General features: G+C 63.5%; 1 protein-coding gene across 1 annotated transcript in view; it reads right to left on the reverse strand.

Annotated features, from left to right (window-relative positions):
• Nucleotides 1-15,164, reverse strand: part of PPL (periplakin) — a 39,320-nt gene that overhangs the window by 4,204 nt on the left and 19,952 nt on the right. Inside the window, exons 3-21 of the mRNA XM_062180457.1 lie at nt 12,168-12,322; nt 11,444-11,564; nt 10,907-11,032; nt 10,773-10,814; nt 9,948-10,109; nt 9,758-9,865; nt 9,031-9,126; nt 7,518-7,640; nt 7,294-7,440; nt 6,777-6,928; nt 5,991-6,088; nt 5,652-5,809; nt 4,745-4,923; nt 4,523-4,661; nt 3,760-3,953; nt 2,039-2,189; nt 1,245-1,328; nt 559-675; nt 26-118 (exon numbers count right to left, since the gene is read on the reverse strand). Coding sequence (XP_062036441.1) covers nt 26-118; nt 559-675; nt 1,245-1,328; nt 2,039-2,189; nt 3,760-3,953; nt 4,523-4,661; nt 4,745-4,923; nt 5,652-5,809; nt 5,991-6,088; nt 6,777-6,928; nt 7,294-7,440; nt 7,518-7,640; nt 9,031-9,126; nt 9,758-9,865; nt 9,948-10,109; nt 10,773-10,814; nt 10,907-11,032; nt 11,444-11,564; nt 12,168-12,322 — 2,445 coding nt within the window. The remainder of the gene's footprint in view (nt 1-25; nt 119-558; nt 676-1,244; nt 1,329-2,038; nt 2,190-3,759; nt 3,954-4,522; nt 4,662-4,744; nt 4,924-5,651; nt 5,810-5,990; nt 6,089-6,776; nt 6,929-7,293; nt 7,441-7,517; nt 7,641-9,030; nt 9,127-9,757; nt 9,866-9,947; nt 10,110-10,772; nt 10,815-10,906; nt 11,033-11,443; nt 11,565-12,167; nt 12,323-15,164) is intronic.

Below are 15,164 nucleotides of genomic sequence, written 5' to 3' on the forward strand. Positions count from 1 at the left end.
GGAATTTCTCCCTCAGATCAGTTACCTGCCGCAGGAGATGGAGCGCAAACTCCAGGTTCTGCAGCCGCTGTCTGTTGACGGCATTGACTTCCGTGAACTTGGCCGCCAGAGCCGCTTCCTGCAAAGAAGCCGGCACACACGTCAGCAGGCTGAGCAGCGAGGAGCTGCCAATCTTGGGGCGCGGTTTCTGGCAAGTCTGGGGTGTGTGTGGGGGGTTGTGTGACAGTCTCACAGGCAGAGAGCAAGGCAGATGTAGCGTCGGGGGGTCCAGGTTTCAGTCTCGACCCCGAGCGAGTCTTCACGTTCCTGTGTGCAAGGGCCTGGTCCTAGCGGCCCTGTACTGTGTGTTTACAAGGGGAGCGGGGGGAGGGGAGGGAGGCAACTCGAGCTCCACGGCTCCGGCCTAGAAACTTAACCGGGCCGTGTCTGTATCCTATCGATGTCGCCGCCCCAGAACAAGTTCCTTATCTTCTACCAAACCTGCGTGGACCCAGCAGGGCTGTCCGCCTGGTTTGCCCTGCGTGTGCGCGGCCTGCTCTCCGCCGGCGCCGGGCTCACCTCTTCCTTCACCTTGGCGGCGGGGGCCTGTAGCCGGGCTCTCTTGCTCACGTGGCTGTTCCTCCCGTTCTCCAGGTCGAGAAGGGATCTGAGCTTCTCTGCTTCCAACTCATAGTCCTGGGGAGAGCAGGGCCGGGGCGGGCGGCTGAGACGGGACCCCGCATTCGTACGTCCCTTCCTGCCGAGCGAGACTGGCCCTTGGCAGGTGCCGCGAGCGCTTCCTCTCCCTGGGCCCGGGACTGAAGGCCAGGAGGGGCTGAGAACCGAGACATCACGGACCACGGACACGTCACTGAGCGGCGCACACGCAAGTATGCCAGTCCCATCTGCCCCCAAGGAGGCAAACCGCGTGTGCCCTGCAGGCACTCGGGCCTAGAGCTGAGCGCCACGCGGTGGCTTCGCACCAAGTGGGCGCCAAGGCCACTCCAGGTGGTGTGTTTCACACAAGTGTGTTCATCCCGCCTTGTTCTTGTGTGCTATTCCTTTTAGGACACGCTCCCCTGAAGAGCAGCCTGCTTCCAAAGCGCACACAGCCCCTCCCTCTGAGCCATTAGCCTAAGTGGCCATGCCAGTCTGCGTGGCCCCCCGCAGTGCCCGAGGGCACCCAGCCCGCCGGCCGCTGGGGCAGGAGCTCCTGGGAGGCGCCCCCGGCGTGTCCCCCCGTGTGTCCCCCGACAGACGCTCACCTTCACAGCCTGCTGGTACTGCTGGGAGGTGGCGCACACCTTCTGTACTTCCTGTTCCCTGCTTGCTATCTCATCCAGCAGGTTCTGTAGAACGACAGAGATTGTGAAAGTGCAGACTGGGGAAAACAGAACACCTCTCACGGGTAAAGCAGCCGCAGTCCTCAGGGACCCGGCTCCTGTATCTCAGAGCAGGATGAGCGGCTTCCCTGTAGGCATCTGCTCGGCACGGAGTCCAGGCCAGGGCTCTACTGAACGTTGGCGAGGCACGGACATTCACCGAGTGCTCTGGGACGCCAGGTGCCCGCTGCCACCTCGGGCGATCTCGTCTTCATGTGGTCCCCAGAGTGCCTGACGCGGGCGGCAGGGACTCGAGGACCCGAGCCTCGTCCTCCGCCTCCCAGCATGCACGTTAGCGGGCAGCGGGGTTGCAGGCGGCGCTGGAGCTCGAACCCAGGCCCTGTGATCCAGACGTGAGTGTCCAGCAGCGTCCTGACTGCTGCCCTACGCCTGCCCCAGCACTGGGCTGTCTGTCTTGGCCTGAGAACGCCCAGGGTCCTCATCGCGGACCCCAGGGCACGGCCTGGAACCCCAAGGGGGCAGGAAGCACAGCTCTGGAACCAGGACTTTCCCCGAAGGGCTGCTCTGTGCTGCCGTGGAGGCGCGGGACCCTGGGCCGAGCGGCTGCGGGGGCAGGACGGTGGTGCTGCTGGAGGCCTGGCGTCCTCCCCAGAGAGGGGCTGCTGCCTCCGTCACGCCCGGGCTGCCCGTGCGTGTGCACACAGCAGCTCTCTCACCTTCTGGTTCTTCAGCTTGGTCTCCACCTGGCTGAGGCTGTCCGTCTCCTGGGGCTCGTAACTGGGGATGCTGGTCAAGAAGCGGAGCACGTGGTCGTGGCCGCGGCGGAACTCGTCGTAGGCGGCCGCAGCTCCCTGTAAGCTCTGGACCCTGCAGGACAGGGGCGTGGGGCGTGGCTGTCACGGGGAGCGCCCTGAGTCCTCTCCAGTGAGGGCCCAGCAGCCTTAGCCAAGCTGGAGCGTGAGGACAGGGTGGCTGGTGCGTGCCGACTGGCAGGGACCCACTGGGTGTTCCAGCACCCGGGCACCCCATGGGCCAAGGAGAACCTGCAGGGGAGGTCGTTAACTCCTGCAAACTCACCAGAACTAAGAATATACCAGGGTTTGTGGGGCGCAGCACTTCTGGGGAGCTACACAGCATCACACGATTGTGTTAGAAAAATTTCAAACCGGCTGGCACCGCAGCTCACTAGGCTAATCCTCCGCCTTGCGGCGCCGGCACACCGGGTTCTAGGCCTGGTCGGGGCACCGATCCTGTCCCGGTTGCCCCTCTTCCAGTCCAGCTCTCTGCTGTGGCCAGGGAGTGCAGTGGAGGATGGCCCAAGTCCTTGGGCCCTGCACCCCATGGGAGACCAGGAGAAGCACCTGGCTCCTGGCTTCGGATCAGCAGCGTGCCTACTGCGGCGGCCATTGGAGGGTGAACCAACGGCAAAAGGAAGACCTTTCTCTCTGTCTCCCTCTACTGTCCACTCTGCCTGTCAAAAAAAAAAAAAAAATTTCAAACCGTCACCCTAAGCCCCACCCGACGGAGGAGAGCTGAACCTGAGCTGGGAAAAGCACTGTCACCCAAACAGCTGGCTCGGAAGTAACCGAGAGCTCTCGGACAGACTGGCGGGAGCAAGCAAAGGTACAACTTCAGCTACGAGGAGGCATCAGCTCAAATCCTAGGGCCGTTAATGGGGTACCACCAAGCTTCTTGTGCCAACAGACTCAACTACTTGGATGAAACCGACAAATTTCCAACACTAAGAAGAGATGACCTGGAGTCGGTGCTACAGCACGACGGGCTAAGCCAGCAGCTGCAACGCCGCCACGCCACGCCACGCCACAGCAACCATTGAAGTCCTGGCTGCCCTGCTTACGCGCTGGGGAAAGCAGAAATGGCCCGAGAGCTTGGGCCCCAGCATCCATGACATGGGAGACCCCGATGGAATTCCGGGCTCCTGGCTTCACCCCAGCCCAGCCCCAGACGCTGTGGCCATTCGGGAGTGAAGCGGAAGATGGACGATCTCTGTGTCCCTCTACCTTTCAAATAAAATAAATTTTTAAAAAACAAAGATGACCAGAGTGGTTCAACATGGAGGCGGAATTTGTAGTTTAAAAAAACCTCACTAAAACAAAAAAACCCAGGCCCAGATGGTGCAGGCTACCAAGCATTTAAGAAAGAAACACCAGTTCTGCACAGACTCTTAGAAAATGAAGCGGCAAGAACTCCCACTGGCTGATGAGGCAGGAAAACAATTCACAGTCCGCGGTCACTCAGCCGTGGCTCAGGTCACTCTTGTGAGAAAGTGGTCATGGCGTTTAGGAAAGGGACGCAGGTCTCAGGTCACCACTGGGCTTTTCTACTTTGTGTAGGAATGACTTTTTAAATGGGACTTCAGTCACTCGTCTTCAGCGGCCTCGGAGGATGTCGGGGAGGGGGGTGATGGCACGCTCACCTGCGCTCCACCTGCTGGCGCAGGTTGTCCAAGCGCTGGGCCAGCTTGTGCACTTCGGCCTCCTGGCGCTCCAGGTCCGGGCAGTGCTCCTGGAAGTGGCTGGCCAGGGAGCTGGCGCACTGCTTGGCCGCCTGCAGGTTCTGCTGTACCTCACCCAGCAGGGCCTCCTGGGCCTGCAGCTCGGAGGCCATGGCCTGTGGAGTGGGGAAGGAGGTAGCGCTGTGGCCAGAGCTGGCGTCCCCGGGGCCACCTCTCTGGGACAGAGTCCCTTCCAGCAGCAGGAGGAACTGGGTCTCTTCCGTAACGTTCCATCTCGTTCCAATGACAGGACCTTGAAAACTGACTTCGGAAAAACCCCACGGCCAGCAGTGTGCACCCTGGGCTAGGATGGCTGTGCACGAGGCCTTGAGCCGAGACAGGAGACGGACACAAACAGGAGCCTGCCACGAGACCTCAGACTCGAGGGTCCCAGCGTGCCGGAAAAGAGGCTGGGAGTGGGAGACAGCTGCTCCCTGGGCCAGCCCCCTTGCTGGTGGGCTGCAGGCCCAGGTGCCAAGTCTGCTGTTCCAGACACTGCTGGGGGCCGGGTTTCTGTGCAGACACTGGGTTTGCAAACACCGGGCCTCATAGGCCTGGGAGCAGCCTCCACTGGCACCACCCAGTGGGCACATGGCATTGCTCACGCCCCAAAGACCGGCCGCAGTGGGTGCATCACACGTGCCTGGAACCCTGGCCCAGCTCAGGGAGAAGGCCCCGCACTCACCGCTAGCTCCTGCCTCTTGCTGTCCAGGATGGGGCCACTCTCAGGCACTGTGTCATCCTGGCTCAGCCGCGCCTCGTGTGTGGCCAGCAGCTCCCGGCCCTGCTGCAGGCTCTGCTCCAGGCGGTTGGCCACGTCGACCCTGAGGACATCAGCAGGGAGTGGGTGGTGCCGCTGGGCCCCTCCAGCCCAGCCCGACCTCCCTGCTGCCCGCCTGGCACCCACTTCTCCTGGGCCGAGTCCAGCAGCTGCACCAGGCGCTCGTATTTCCGGTTGGTGTCCTCCACGCGGGTCTTCAGCAAGGGCACCGAGCCGCTGCCTGGGAGGGCCTGGACGAAGGCGTCACACTCGGCCGTGCTGTGTGTCTTCTCGGGCTCAATACGCAGCAGCTCTTCGGCGATGCTCTGTGGGGACCAGACCCCCCAGGTCAGCAGCCGCTCCCCCAGGGATGCTCCTGGGGTGGGCATTAGGAGACCCCAGCACTTCAGGGGCGGTGGAAGCGGCCGGAGAGCCTGGGCACCAGCCTGCAGCCTGCATTGTTAATTAGCACGCCAGGGAAGCCCGGTGAAGGTGGACTGTGAACCAACAGGTGTGGCCAGCAGTGGCTCACACAGGACTGGTAATCCCCACCACAGAGGCTGCTGGGAAGACACGGGAAACCACATGTGGAAGTAGCAGGTGCAGGGCGCCGGGCACCTGCCAGGGCTCCACACATCACCAGGTGCCCCAGAGTCAGAGCTGGCCCAGGTAGCTGGAGTCGGGGAAGCCAGCAGCCCTCAGTGGTGTGTCTGGGCTCAGGCAGCTGGCGGCCGAGCCGAAATCCCAGAGCCCGGCACGGCCCAGCTCAGAGTGGCCCACCCCACTGCTGATGGGAGCCTGGGCCGGGTGCTGAGCGGGTGCTGGGCAGCCCTGCTGAGGCCACACGGGTTTTGCCAGCTCCTCTTGGCGAGGGCCTGATCCTTGGTCTAGAACCTGGAGTGGCGACAGCAACATGCCTCCCTGACCAGTTCAGGATCCGGTTATGGTGCCTGGCTGCGCACAGTGAGCACCTGCATGGACTGTCCCGAGACCCCACAGGGGCCTGACGGTGAGTGGGGGCCTGGAGCCGGTCTGTGCCCCAGCCCAGCAGTACCTTGAGTTCCTTGGCCCGCTCGGCGCTGTCCTGCACGGCCCGGCCCTGCTCTAGCGGCGGCCGCAGGATGCCCGTGATGGCCTTCTCCTGCCGCTCCAGGTCACGGGCCACCTTGTCCAGCCCGGCCAGTAGCTGCCGCCCCTGTAGGTCCGAGGCATCTGCCAAGGAGGCACATGGCTCACGTTGGGGGTTGGGAGGTGAGAGCCAGGGGCCTCGGGGGCCAGGAGGAACCACTGGGCAGGCAGCCTCCCCTCTCCCTGTGGTGCCGACCCTCACCGTCCCGGCCAGAGCACAGAACCTGGTACCCCAGGGCCTTGGGCAGGGGGCCCCAGCGCCCACCTCCAGGGTTCTCCGTCTTCAACACTTCGTGCCGCTGTTGGAGTGCGCGCTTGCTCCCGGCTGCCTTCTGCCGCACGCTCCGGTACTGGCTGCCCAGGCTGTGGGCAAGAACAAGTTGGAGCCCTGGGCAGCCCACCATCCCCCCTGGCCACGGAGGTGAGAGGCGGGCACTGGCGGCGTCAGCAGCCCAGAGGGACCCCGGGACTTGGCGAGTGCTCTGTGAGGCTGGAGGCCTGATGAGGACGGCCAGGGCCGGCTGACACTCGCCCGCCATCTCCACTCCTGGGTTCACAAAGATCCCCCCCCCCCACTGCCTCCCTCCTTCCTCTCGCTTCACTGTGGTCATGCTACCCAAAATCCTCTGTGTGTTCACTGGTGCTCCCCCAGGATGTTAGCCCTGAGGGAGGGGTATACAGTAGGTGCTCAGTAAGCAGTTGTTGGATGCATAAATGAAGGCATTCCTTGAACCACTCACTCCCCAGCGTTCCCAGGTGCCTGCTGGGCCCTGCAGGTGCTACATGCTGTGAGCCCCGGCCCAAGCAGACCAACCCACACCCAAACTACTGAGTCAACTGAGACCCCAGGGGAGGGGTAGGGACCGGGCCTGAGTTGTAGCACCTGCAAAGGCCCAGGGGCACTGGCAGAGAAACTGCTCCTTGGACCAGCAGATCCGCCAGACCAGCCTGCCTCCCGGCCCCCTGCCCTGCCCTGCCCTGAGCCTCCCCGGGTGAGGGCAGCAGGTGCTGGTGACCCCCCTGCTGCTGGGCGAGACGCCCACAGCTGTACCTGTCCGCCAGAGCCAGGGCCTCGGGGTCAGTGGGCGGGATCATGAAGCAGACGGCCGGGGCGGTCAGCTTGTTCCCGGCGCCGTCCAGGAGCTCCCAGCTCTCGCCGTTGTTCTTCTGCAGCGTGTAGCTGTAGCCCCGGGAGATCGGGCCCTGGCGAGGGCAGGCCCGGCAGTCAGCGCGCGAGATCTGCCTCAGCCCACGGCCGGCTCGCCCCCGCTCCCCAAGCATGTTCCCCAGGCCCTCCTGAGAGAGCTCCACCCTGCAGGTGGGGAGGGCCAGGTGGGGGGGTCTGCTGGGCTAACAGCCCACCTCCCCTCTCTCCCTGTTCCCAGTCTTTGCACGAGGGCTAGCCAACGAGAGGCTGGTGTTCCCCAGCCAGTGCCTGCTCTGAGGTGGACACGGGACTCACCAGGGCCAGCGCCAGCCCTCCCAGGACTTCCTGCTGCCATCCCTGGGGTTGCTCATCTGGTAACCATGCCAGGGCGGGCGGGGTGGGCTGTGTGTGGGCTGCTCACCTGCTCCCCCTCGAAGTCGCACAGCGCCTCCACGGGGATGGGCTTGAGCGGGGTCTCCCGGCGATACTTGAGCGGCACCACCTGCTGGCCTCGCTTCTGCAGCCCCCGCACCACGTCCTCGTACTTGTCCAGGGCCTTCTCCTGGTCCTGCAGGGAGTGGCCACTCTGGTGAGCCCACCGGCCCCACCCCTGGGGGGAGGGGCCGAGGCAGGGCTGTCACTCACGTCCAGCTCCCGCAGCAGCAGCTCGATCTGGTACCGGTCCTTGAAGTCGGGGCTGTACTTCTGGTTCAGGTCCGAGTCCACCTTGCGCAGCAGCTCCTGAGCGTCCTTTACATCCTTGTGGAACTGGGTGGGTGGGGGGACTCTATCAGGAAGCCTCTGGCTGTGGCTTCAGGCTCCCCATCCCGGCTGAGTGCAGCCCAGGGCCTTCCTGGGCATCAGGACACGGGCCCCTCTCCGGCTGCCTCCCCGCGAGCCTACAACAGCGAGGTGTCCACTGCTGCACCCCGTTCCCCTCTGTGCGAGGAACACACGGCACCGTGAGGCTTGGGTCAAGGGCGGACCACAGGCGTGATGGGATCCCATCAGGACTGGGGACATCGCAGCCCTTAGGTTAAGGCCACTCTGAGGCACAGACAATGGCAGAGCACCGCTCGGGACAGGTCGCTGCCGTTAAACGGTGCGAGACTGCGCCTTCACCCCAAGCCTCGGTGCACCCCTGCCCCTTGCTCTGCTTGTGCACCCCGAGTCGCTCATGGGCAGGGGTCCCCTGGGCTGAGGTTTTGAGCTGTGGCCACGAACAGGACTTAGGGATCCCCATGAGGCTCCCCGTGTGGCTCAGACAGTGAACCAGGGGTGACGCGGTATCTGTCACCTGACCCCCACTCCTGTTAAACCATAGGTCTACCCTTTCGACAGAACACTATTCAGCCCAGAGAGCGAACGAAGCAACGGGGCGAGCCTTTGCCTGGGGTTAAGATGTCCTTGGGACACCCTCGTGTGGTATCTGAGCGCCCGGGCTCGATCCTGGCTCCTGCTATGCACACGCTGGGGGGCAGCGGGGGGTGGCACGAGTACGTGGGTTCCTGCCTGGGCTGAGTTCCCAGGGAGGGCTCCGGCCCAGCCCCAGCCACTGCAGGGGTCTGGAGTGAATCAGTGGATGGGTGCTCTCTCTCTCCCCCAGGCTCACTGCCTCTCAAAACTAAAGGATGAAGGCCTGACCCACGCCGTGACACAGCTGGGCCCTGCGCACGAGAGGTCGAGTGACAGGAGCCACACAGACCACACGTCTAAGTCTCCCCTGCTCCTCACTGCCAACCAGGACAGGCAAGGCCAGCGAGGGCAGTGCCCATGGGGACACTCTCTCTGCTCAGGGCCAGTGTGGACAGCGCCTACGGGAACACTCTGCTCAGGACGACGATCAACTTTGGAAAACAGGTGACGCGTGCGCGATGTCACGGATGCCACTGAGCTGTGCACTTAACGTGGCGCAGTTAATGTTGCACACACTCATTCCCGGGCCCCACGCTGACCTCGGGAACTGACTGCCAGGCCCCAGGAGGATGCATGAGGGTCTGGCCGGCGTGGGCTAGGCCTGGGGACACCATCAGAGGCGTGGGCTCCAGAGCTCTGGGGCAGGTAACCCTGCAAGGCTCCTGGAGGAAGTGGCACGAGGCCATGTGTGAGCTGTGGGTACCGAGCGCTGCGGCGCCCCTGGTGCCGGGGCTGGGGGTACCTGGTGGTAGTCCTCCATGTATTTGAGGTGGCTCTCCTCACAGATGAGCAGGTTCAAGTACTCCTTCCAGTCTGCGTGCACGGCCTCCATGTGCGCCTACCAAGGAAAGCAAGGAGGGGCTGGGTCCCTGGCAGCAGAGCCCCTGGGACAGGAAGCTGGGGTGGACAGCGAGGGAGGCCTCTGCCAGGCGCCCGGGTGCAGCTCCTGTTGGGGATGGCCGGAGGAAGAGAGGGGACAAGTCGGGGAGCCACGTGGGGAGTGCATCTGCCCAGAGATGTCTTGTAAAAATTCCCCCAGAGGTCCTGCAGGGGGCTCAAGTTCACGTCCTCCCATCGGTCAGAACGTAACCTGGGAAAACCCGGGCCTTGCAGAGGTAACTGAGGATCTCAAGGCGAAATCAGCCTGCAGCCAGGGCCCGAGTCCAACGCTGGGCGCCCTCAGACCAGGAGCGGACGCTCAGAGACAGAGGTGGGGAGGGAACGACGCAGCTGCGAGCCAAGGGACGTGGAGGCCGCCGCTGGCTGCAGAGAGAGGCCAGTGGCCTGGGGACGGCACACACCCCGCTGATACCCTGCAGTCACATCTCTGCCTCCAGAACCATCAAGGGGTGAGTTCCCGGTCAAAGCCCCAGGCTGCAAGCACTGGTGGGTTGAGGTGGCAGAGGCGGCAGATTCGAGGCGCCCCCTCCCCGCCGCTTCCTCGGGGTGCCCGAGCCCGAGGCACGCACCTCAATGGAGTTCCTGCCAGGGTGCTCAGCGGCCAGCAGCTGGTCTCCCTCGCTGTGTAGCTTGTTGATCCGCTCCTCCTTGGCCTCCAGGTTCCGGTGGATGAAATTCTGCAGGTGGGGGCCGGGCAGGGGGCTCAGTGCCCAGCCTGGCTGCTGCTCGGGGCTCCCCCCGCCAGCCCCGGGCGCTCACCTCGTACTGGCGTCGGCGGCTGGGGTAGTCCAGGTTGCGGTCGCTCCAGTCGTACTGCACGCGGGCCTTGGCCTGCTGGTCCAGCCAGTAGAGTTCGTTGGTGCAGCGCTGCATGTAGTCCTGCAGCGAGCGCAGGTGCTGCTGCCGCGCCTCTGACGCCGCCTGGGGGGGGCGGGGCACAGGCAGACAGGCAGTGCTGCAGCTGGGGACGGGCCCGCATGGACCACTTCCAGGCCGGAACCCCGTGGATGAGTCATATGAAACCCACTGGCTCGTTCAGCATTTACTGAGCACCTGCTACATGCTGAGCCCAGCTAAAGATACAGCGGTGGAAAAACAGACCAGACCTTCATAGACCTGACATTCCCCCGAAGCCTCGGTTTGCCTGTCTGTAAAATGGGGACAGGCACAGCGCCGACCCCCTTGGGGCGCACAGACCGAAACACAGCTGGCACTTAGTAAACACCTCTGCTTTCATGTTTACTGTCCCCATACAGGGCCCAGGAAGGAGAGCAGCAGCTGCTACGAGCTTGTGTCTCAGAGAGGCAGCTTGGGTGGAAACGGAGGGGAGGGGGCCTCCGCCTGTTGCTCTGTGTAGTGTGAGAAGCTTGCCTGCACACAGGGCCCTCCCCGCTGGGCCTCACAGCCAGGCCAGGCCTCGGAGGAGCTCCATGAAACGGATGGGAAACCAGGGCTCCCAGGTGTCACCCCTGCCGAGGGCTGCGCAGCCCCGGGACGCTGCCTCCATACAGCTGGGGCCGAGGGTGGCGTCTGTCAGAGTCCTGCCCGCCGAGCCCAGCCCCTGCAGCCCGCAGGGCGCCTCACCAGCAGCTTCTGGTACTTGGCCTGGAGTTCACTGGTGGGTTCCTGAGGACAGAGGCGAGGGCTCAGATTGGGGCCCGGATGCGGGGTGGTCCCTCCCAGCCCGGGCAGCTGCGCCAAGACCCCCAGGCACCCACCTTGTCCCCGTCCTTGGCCAGGTGGGGCCCGATGGCCTTGACCTCGTTGTGGAAGATATTGTGCTGCTCCACCTGGCTGTCCACCAGCGGCAGGTCCGTCCCGAAGCCCTGGCTGCTCAGCTTGTCCTGGCCGGGCAGTGGGAGGCGGCACGTGTGGGGTGGGCGGGGCCTGAACTCGCAGCCCACCAGGGAGCCTCTGTCCTGTCTCCCCTGGGGAAGTTACTTGTCTGGGGCTGTGACACTACGAGTTGGGGGGAGCCCGCCCGTGGTGGAGGTGGTCAGTGAGGGCGTAGGAACGGCAGTGGCCGGCTAGACCCTGGCCATGCCCCCCCCAGCCTGCCCAGACCCCCAGAACGCAGCGCAGGGGCAAGGCCCCAGAGCAGCTGCAAGGTGCACCCGGGTCCGAATCCCCAAATCCCAGCCACGCCCGCCCTGTGACCCTGGACGTGGTGCTCAGCCCTCCAAGCCTCACACATCCGCTCCAGACCCCTCCCTGCTGGGGGGGGGGGGGCGCGCAGGGCCCCGCCCAGGCCGTACCAGCTTCTCCTCCACCAGCGCCGCCCAGTTGACCTTGGGGTCCGCCTCCTTCACCGGCAGGCTGTAGACGTGCTTGTGCTTCCCGCGCAGGTTGCTCACGCGCTCCTTCAGCTGGCAGATGCTGAGCAGGGAGAGAGGTTGGTGGGCACGGGCACCGCCCGCCCGCCCCGGACCCTGGCTGTGGGCCTTCTGCTCGGTGGCCTTGGGCCCAGCCCCTCTCTGCTTCCTTCCGCCCACCCTCCTCCTGTCTACTTCTCAACCTGCCCTCCTCCGCCCGTGTTTCCCGGGGGTCTACTGTGTGCTCAGAACCACAGAATGTTCTGGAAGAAACTGGCAGTTTCCAACAAGGGCCATGCCATTCTGGGGATAAGCATAGGGGCTCACGGGGCCCCCAGAGAGACCCCTGCCGGGATTCACCCAGGCTAAGCTGAGGTCAGAGCCAGGAGCCCGGGATGCTGGATGGCGGCACAGGGCCGTGGGGGAAGTTGCTCACAAGCTCGGTGGTCAGGCAGCATGGCGGCCCAGGGAGCTGCGGGTCTACTACAGCCAGAACGAGGGGCCCTGGCTCCCCCGCGACAAGACAGGGTGGTCCCCATGAAAGCTTACTGCGTCTGGCACACGCCTGGCACCCAGACAGCCCCAACAAGCTAGATGGGCTACAGACCCCCGCCCAGCCCACTGCCCCGAATGGCTCCCCTGGGCACAGGAAGTGGAGGGGACCTACTCTTCGGTGATCATGTCCCCCTGCGGGTGCCGCATGTGCTTGGCGATGGCCGCATCCGCCTCCAGCACGTACAGCAGCTTCTCGGAGTCCGACACCTTCTGCAGGGCCACGTCCCGGTGCTCCGGCTGCCAGCCCTCCTGCAGCCGGGCCAGGTCCTGCGAGGGCCACAGAGAGAAAGGCGACAGTGATGGGGGGAGGCACTGCTGAGAAGGGAAGGAGCCAGCAACGGGCCTTCCCCTGGCCGCTCAGCAGCCACAGCTCCAGAACCCTGCTGTGCACCGGGCATGGGGATAGGGACGAGTGCCCCCCCACCCCGAAGTTTGTGCGACTTGGTGAGATGGACCGAGGAGACCGACCTGGGCTCCCAGCATCAGGGAGGCCCCTCGGAGGCAGGGACACAGCTGAGAACGGAGGAGGAGAGGGAAGCGTGTTCTAGGCAGAGGGAGCACCTGGCACAAAGGTCCTGAGACAGGAGGGAGGCAGCACTGTGGCCGGGAGGCAGGGCCGGGGGAGGCAGCGGCCAGGGCGTCCGAGAGGACGTAGGCAGGCAGACCCTGAGCCTGGTGTGGCCCAGCCACGCCCCTTGGCAGCCTGTGACAACCCAGGAAGGACCCCCAAAAGGAACAGGGGGTGTGGGCGATGCACGGACTCTCACGAGTCCGGCGTCTGTTTGGATAGGGAACAAGGAATAGGCATCAGGACCCTGGGTGTCTCCATACAACCCCGAAAGGACCTTACAAACCGGCCCCACGCTAGGCCCTGGTGACAAACCCCCAGGGTACCCTAAAGCCAGCAGGGGAGGTGACAACTCATCAGTGAATGGACGGCAGGCAGAGCCGTGGGGGTCCCCAGCCCTACAATGGGAGTAAGGAAAACACTTGTTGCAGGAGTACATTGGCCAGAGCCACAGCCTCAGCAGAGGGAGGAGGAAGCCAGACAGTCTCGCAAGGTGCGCGAAGGTGCTGTGTGCAAAGACATGAGCAGGCGCCTGCAGGGAGTGGAAAGCCAACGGGCGGCTGCCGGGTCCCGGGTGGGAGGGGCATGAGCAGGAAACGGTCCCGGAGCTTGTACCGGGGAATGGAAACGTTCTGGAAGGGATTCCTGGAACTTCGTGAAGTTAACTAAAGATCATCCAACCGTACACGTTTTATGCTATTAAAATATGGCTCGATGAAGTAGTTTACAAAAGAAAACGAGGGGTGGGCACTCAGCCCAGCAGGCGAAGCGCTTGCTAAGACCCCCTCGCCCCAGACCCCAGCGTGGGGTCCACGCTTCACTCTGGCTCCTGACTCCAGCCGAGCTGGGTCCTCCCAGCCTGGGGGAGACCTGGATGGAGCTCCCATCTCCTGGCTTCAGCCTGGTGTAGCCCCAGCTTTGCAGGCAGTAGGGGAGTGAACAGTAGATGGGAGCTCATTTGTGCTCTTTCTCCCAAAAATAAATTAAAAAATTAAAGAAAAAAAAGGAAGAAATGGTGAAAAAGAAAAAAAAAAAGAAATGAATGAGGGAATGTGGTGCCAGGTTGAGCCCGGACTCAACTTCCTCTTGGAGGAGGAGGAGGTGTCCCCAGGCTGCCCCGCCCCGTTCAAGTCCAGGAGGGCTGAAGGGTGCGGGGGCCTGGCTCCCCCTGGCTTAGAAGGCACAGGAACCATCACCCCACTGCCCCAACCCCGCCACCGTCACCCTGGCGATTAATGTCAGCCTCTCGCCGGCTTCTTGGGCTGGGGTGCGGTTTTATCCTCTGCCTACCATCACTGGTGGATCAGAGCAGCTGTCGAGTCAAAGATTAATCTTCCGACGTGGGAGTCAATCAATCATTAGCTAAGTCCATGCAGGTGCTGGGTGGGGGGGCGCGAGAGAACAGGCAAGCAGCTGCTGGAAAGTTCAAAGTCGGCTAAAACGACCGACGGAGTGGTGAGGGGCTGGCAGAGGGGTCACCTCTGGGCCACGTCCATGGGAGCTTCCTGGAAAGTCACTTGACCTTGCCTGGACACTCAGGGGTGGGGAACGCTGGTCACTGGGCAAACGAGGCCCAGGAAATCACTGGTCTGGCCCTGCCGAGGCGGGGCCGGACATGCAGTAAATCTACAGCAGGCTGAATTTAAAGTCGGTAACTTTGGCCGGCAAACATGTCCTAAATATCCACACGGCCCCACCCTGGACCATCCCGGCTGCACAAGTCCGCCAGGGAACGCTTCCTTTTTAAAAACTTTATTTTTTGTTTGAGAGGCAGAAGAGAGCTGCTGGCTGCTGGCCACTCCCCAGATGTCCACAAGCGAGATGACAGCCGAAGCCGGGAGCCTGGAGCTCCATCCACGTCTCCCACACGGGTGGCAGGGAACCGGGTACCCGAGCCCTCACTGCGGCCTCCCAGGCTCCGCACCTGCAGGGAGCCAGGACTGGAGCCCAGGCCCTGTGATGTGCGGTGACGGGCGGGTCTGCCGCACCAGAGGCCTCCCGCCGCTATCCCCTGCCACCCACCCCAGGAAAATGTGTGTTGTGAAAAGAAATCCATGGATTTCAAAACTATTTTGCACCAAAACAGATTTATCTTTTAACTCCCTTTCCTTGAACCTTTCCAAGTACCCTCGAATGTACACAACTCCTCGATAAGAAGGTGTTTAAAGAAAACCCAAGGACTGACACGGGCAGTGAATTCCACGCCGGCCGATGGTGGAGGCCAGCCCTGCTGCGGGGTCCGGGGGGGCTCCGCGCACTTTCTACCCCTGCCCTGGGAGTGCGCAGCAGACACACGAGGTCACTTCCCGCGTGGTTCCATTTGTGTGAAACAACCGGCTAAGCAATCCACAGAAACAGGGCGCCTTGAGGGTGGCAGGGTGGGGGCAGGAGGGAGCGGGGAGCAAGCCCGTCGCGGGGTGGGGCCTCCCTGGCATCTGCAGCGTGGGAGGCTCTGCGCCCCACGGTGAATGTGTGCGTCACGCGTGAGTTCTGTATCCATGACTCTCGCCCCAGTTTAAAGAACACGGAAAATGCAGGAGA

Source organism: Lepus europaeus, chromosome 21, assembly GCF_033115175.1.
Source record: "Lepus europaeus isolate LE1 chromosome 21, mLepTim1.pri, whole genome shotgun sequence".
NCBI lineage: Eukaryota > Metazoa > Chordata > Mammalia > Lagomorpha > Leporidae > Lepus > Lepus europaeus.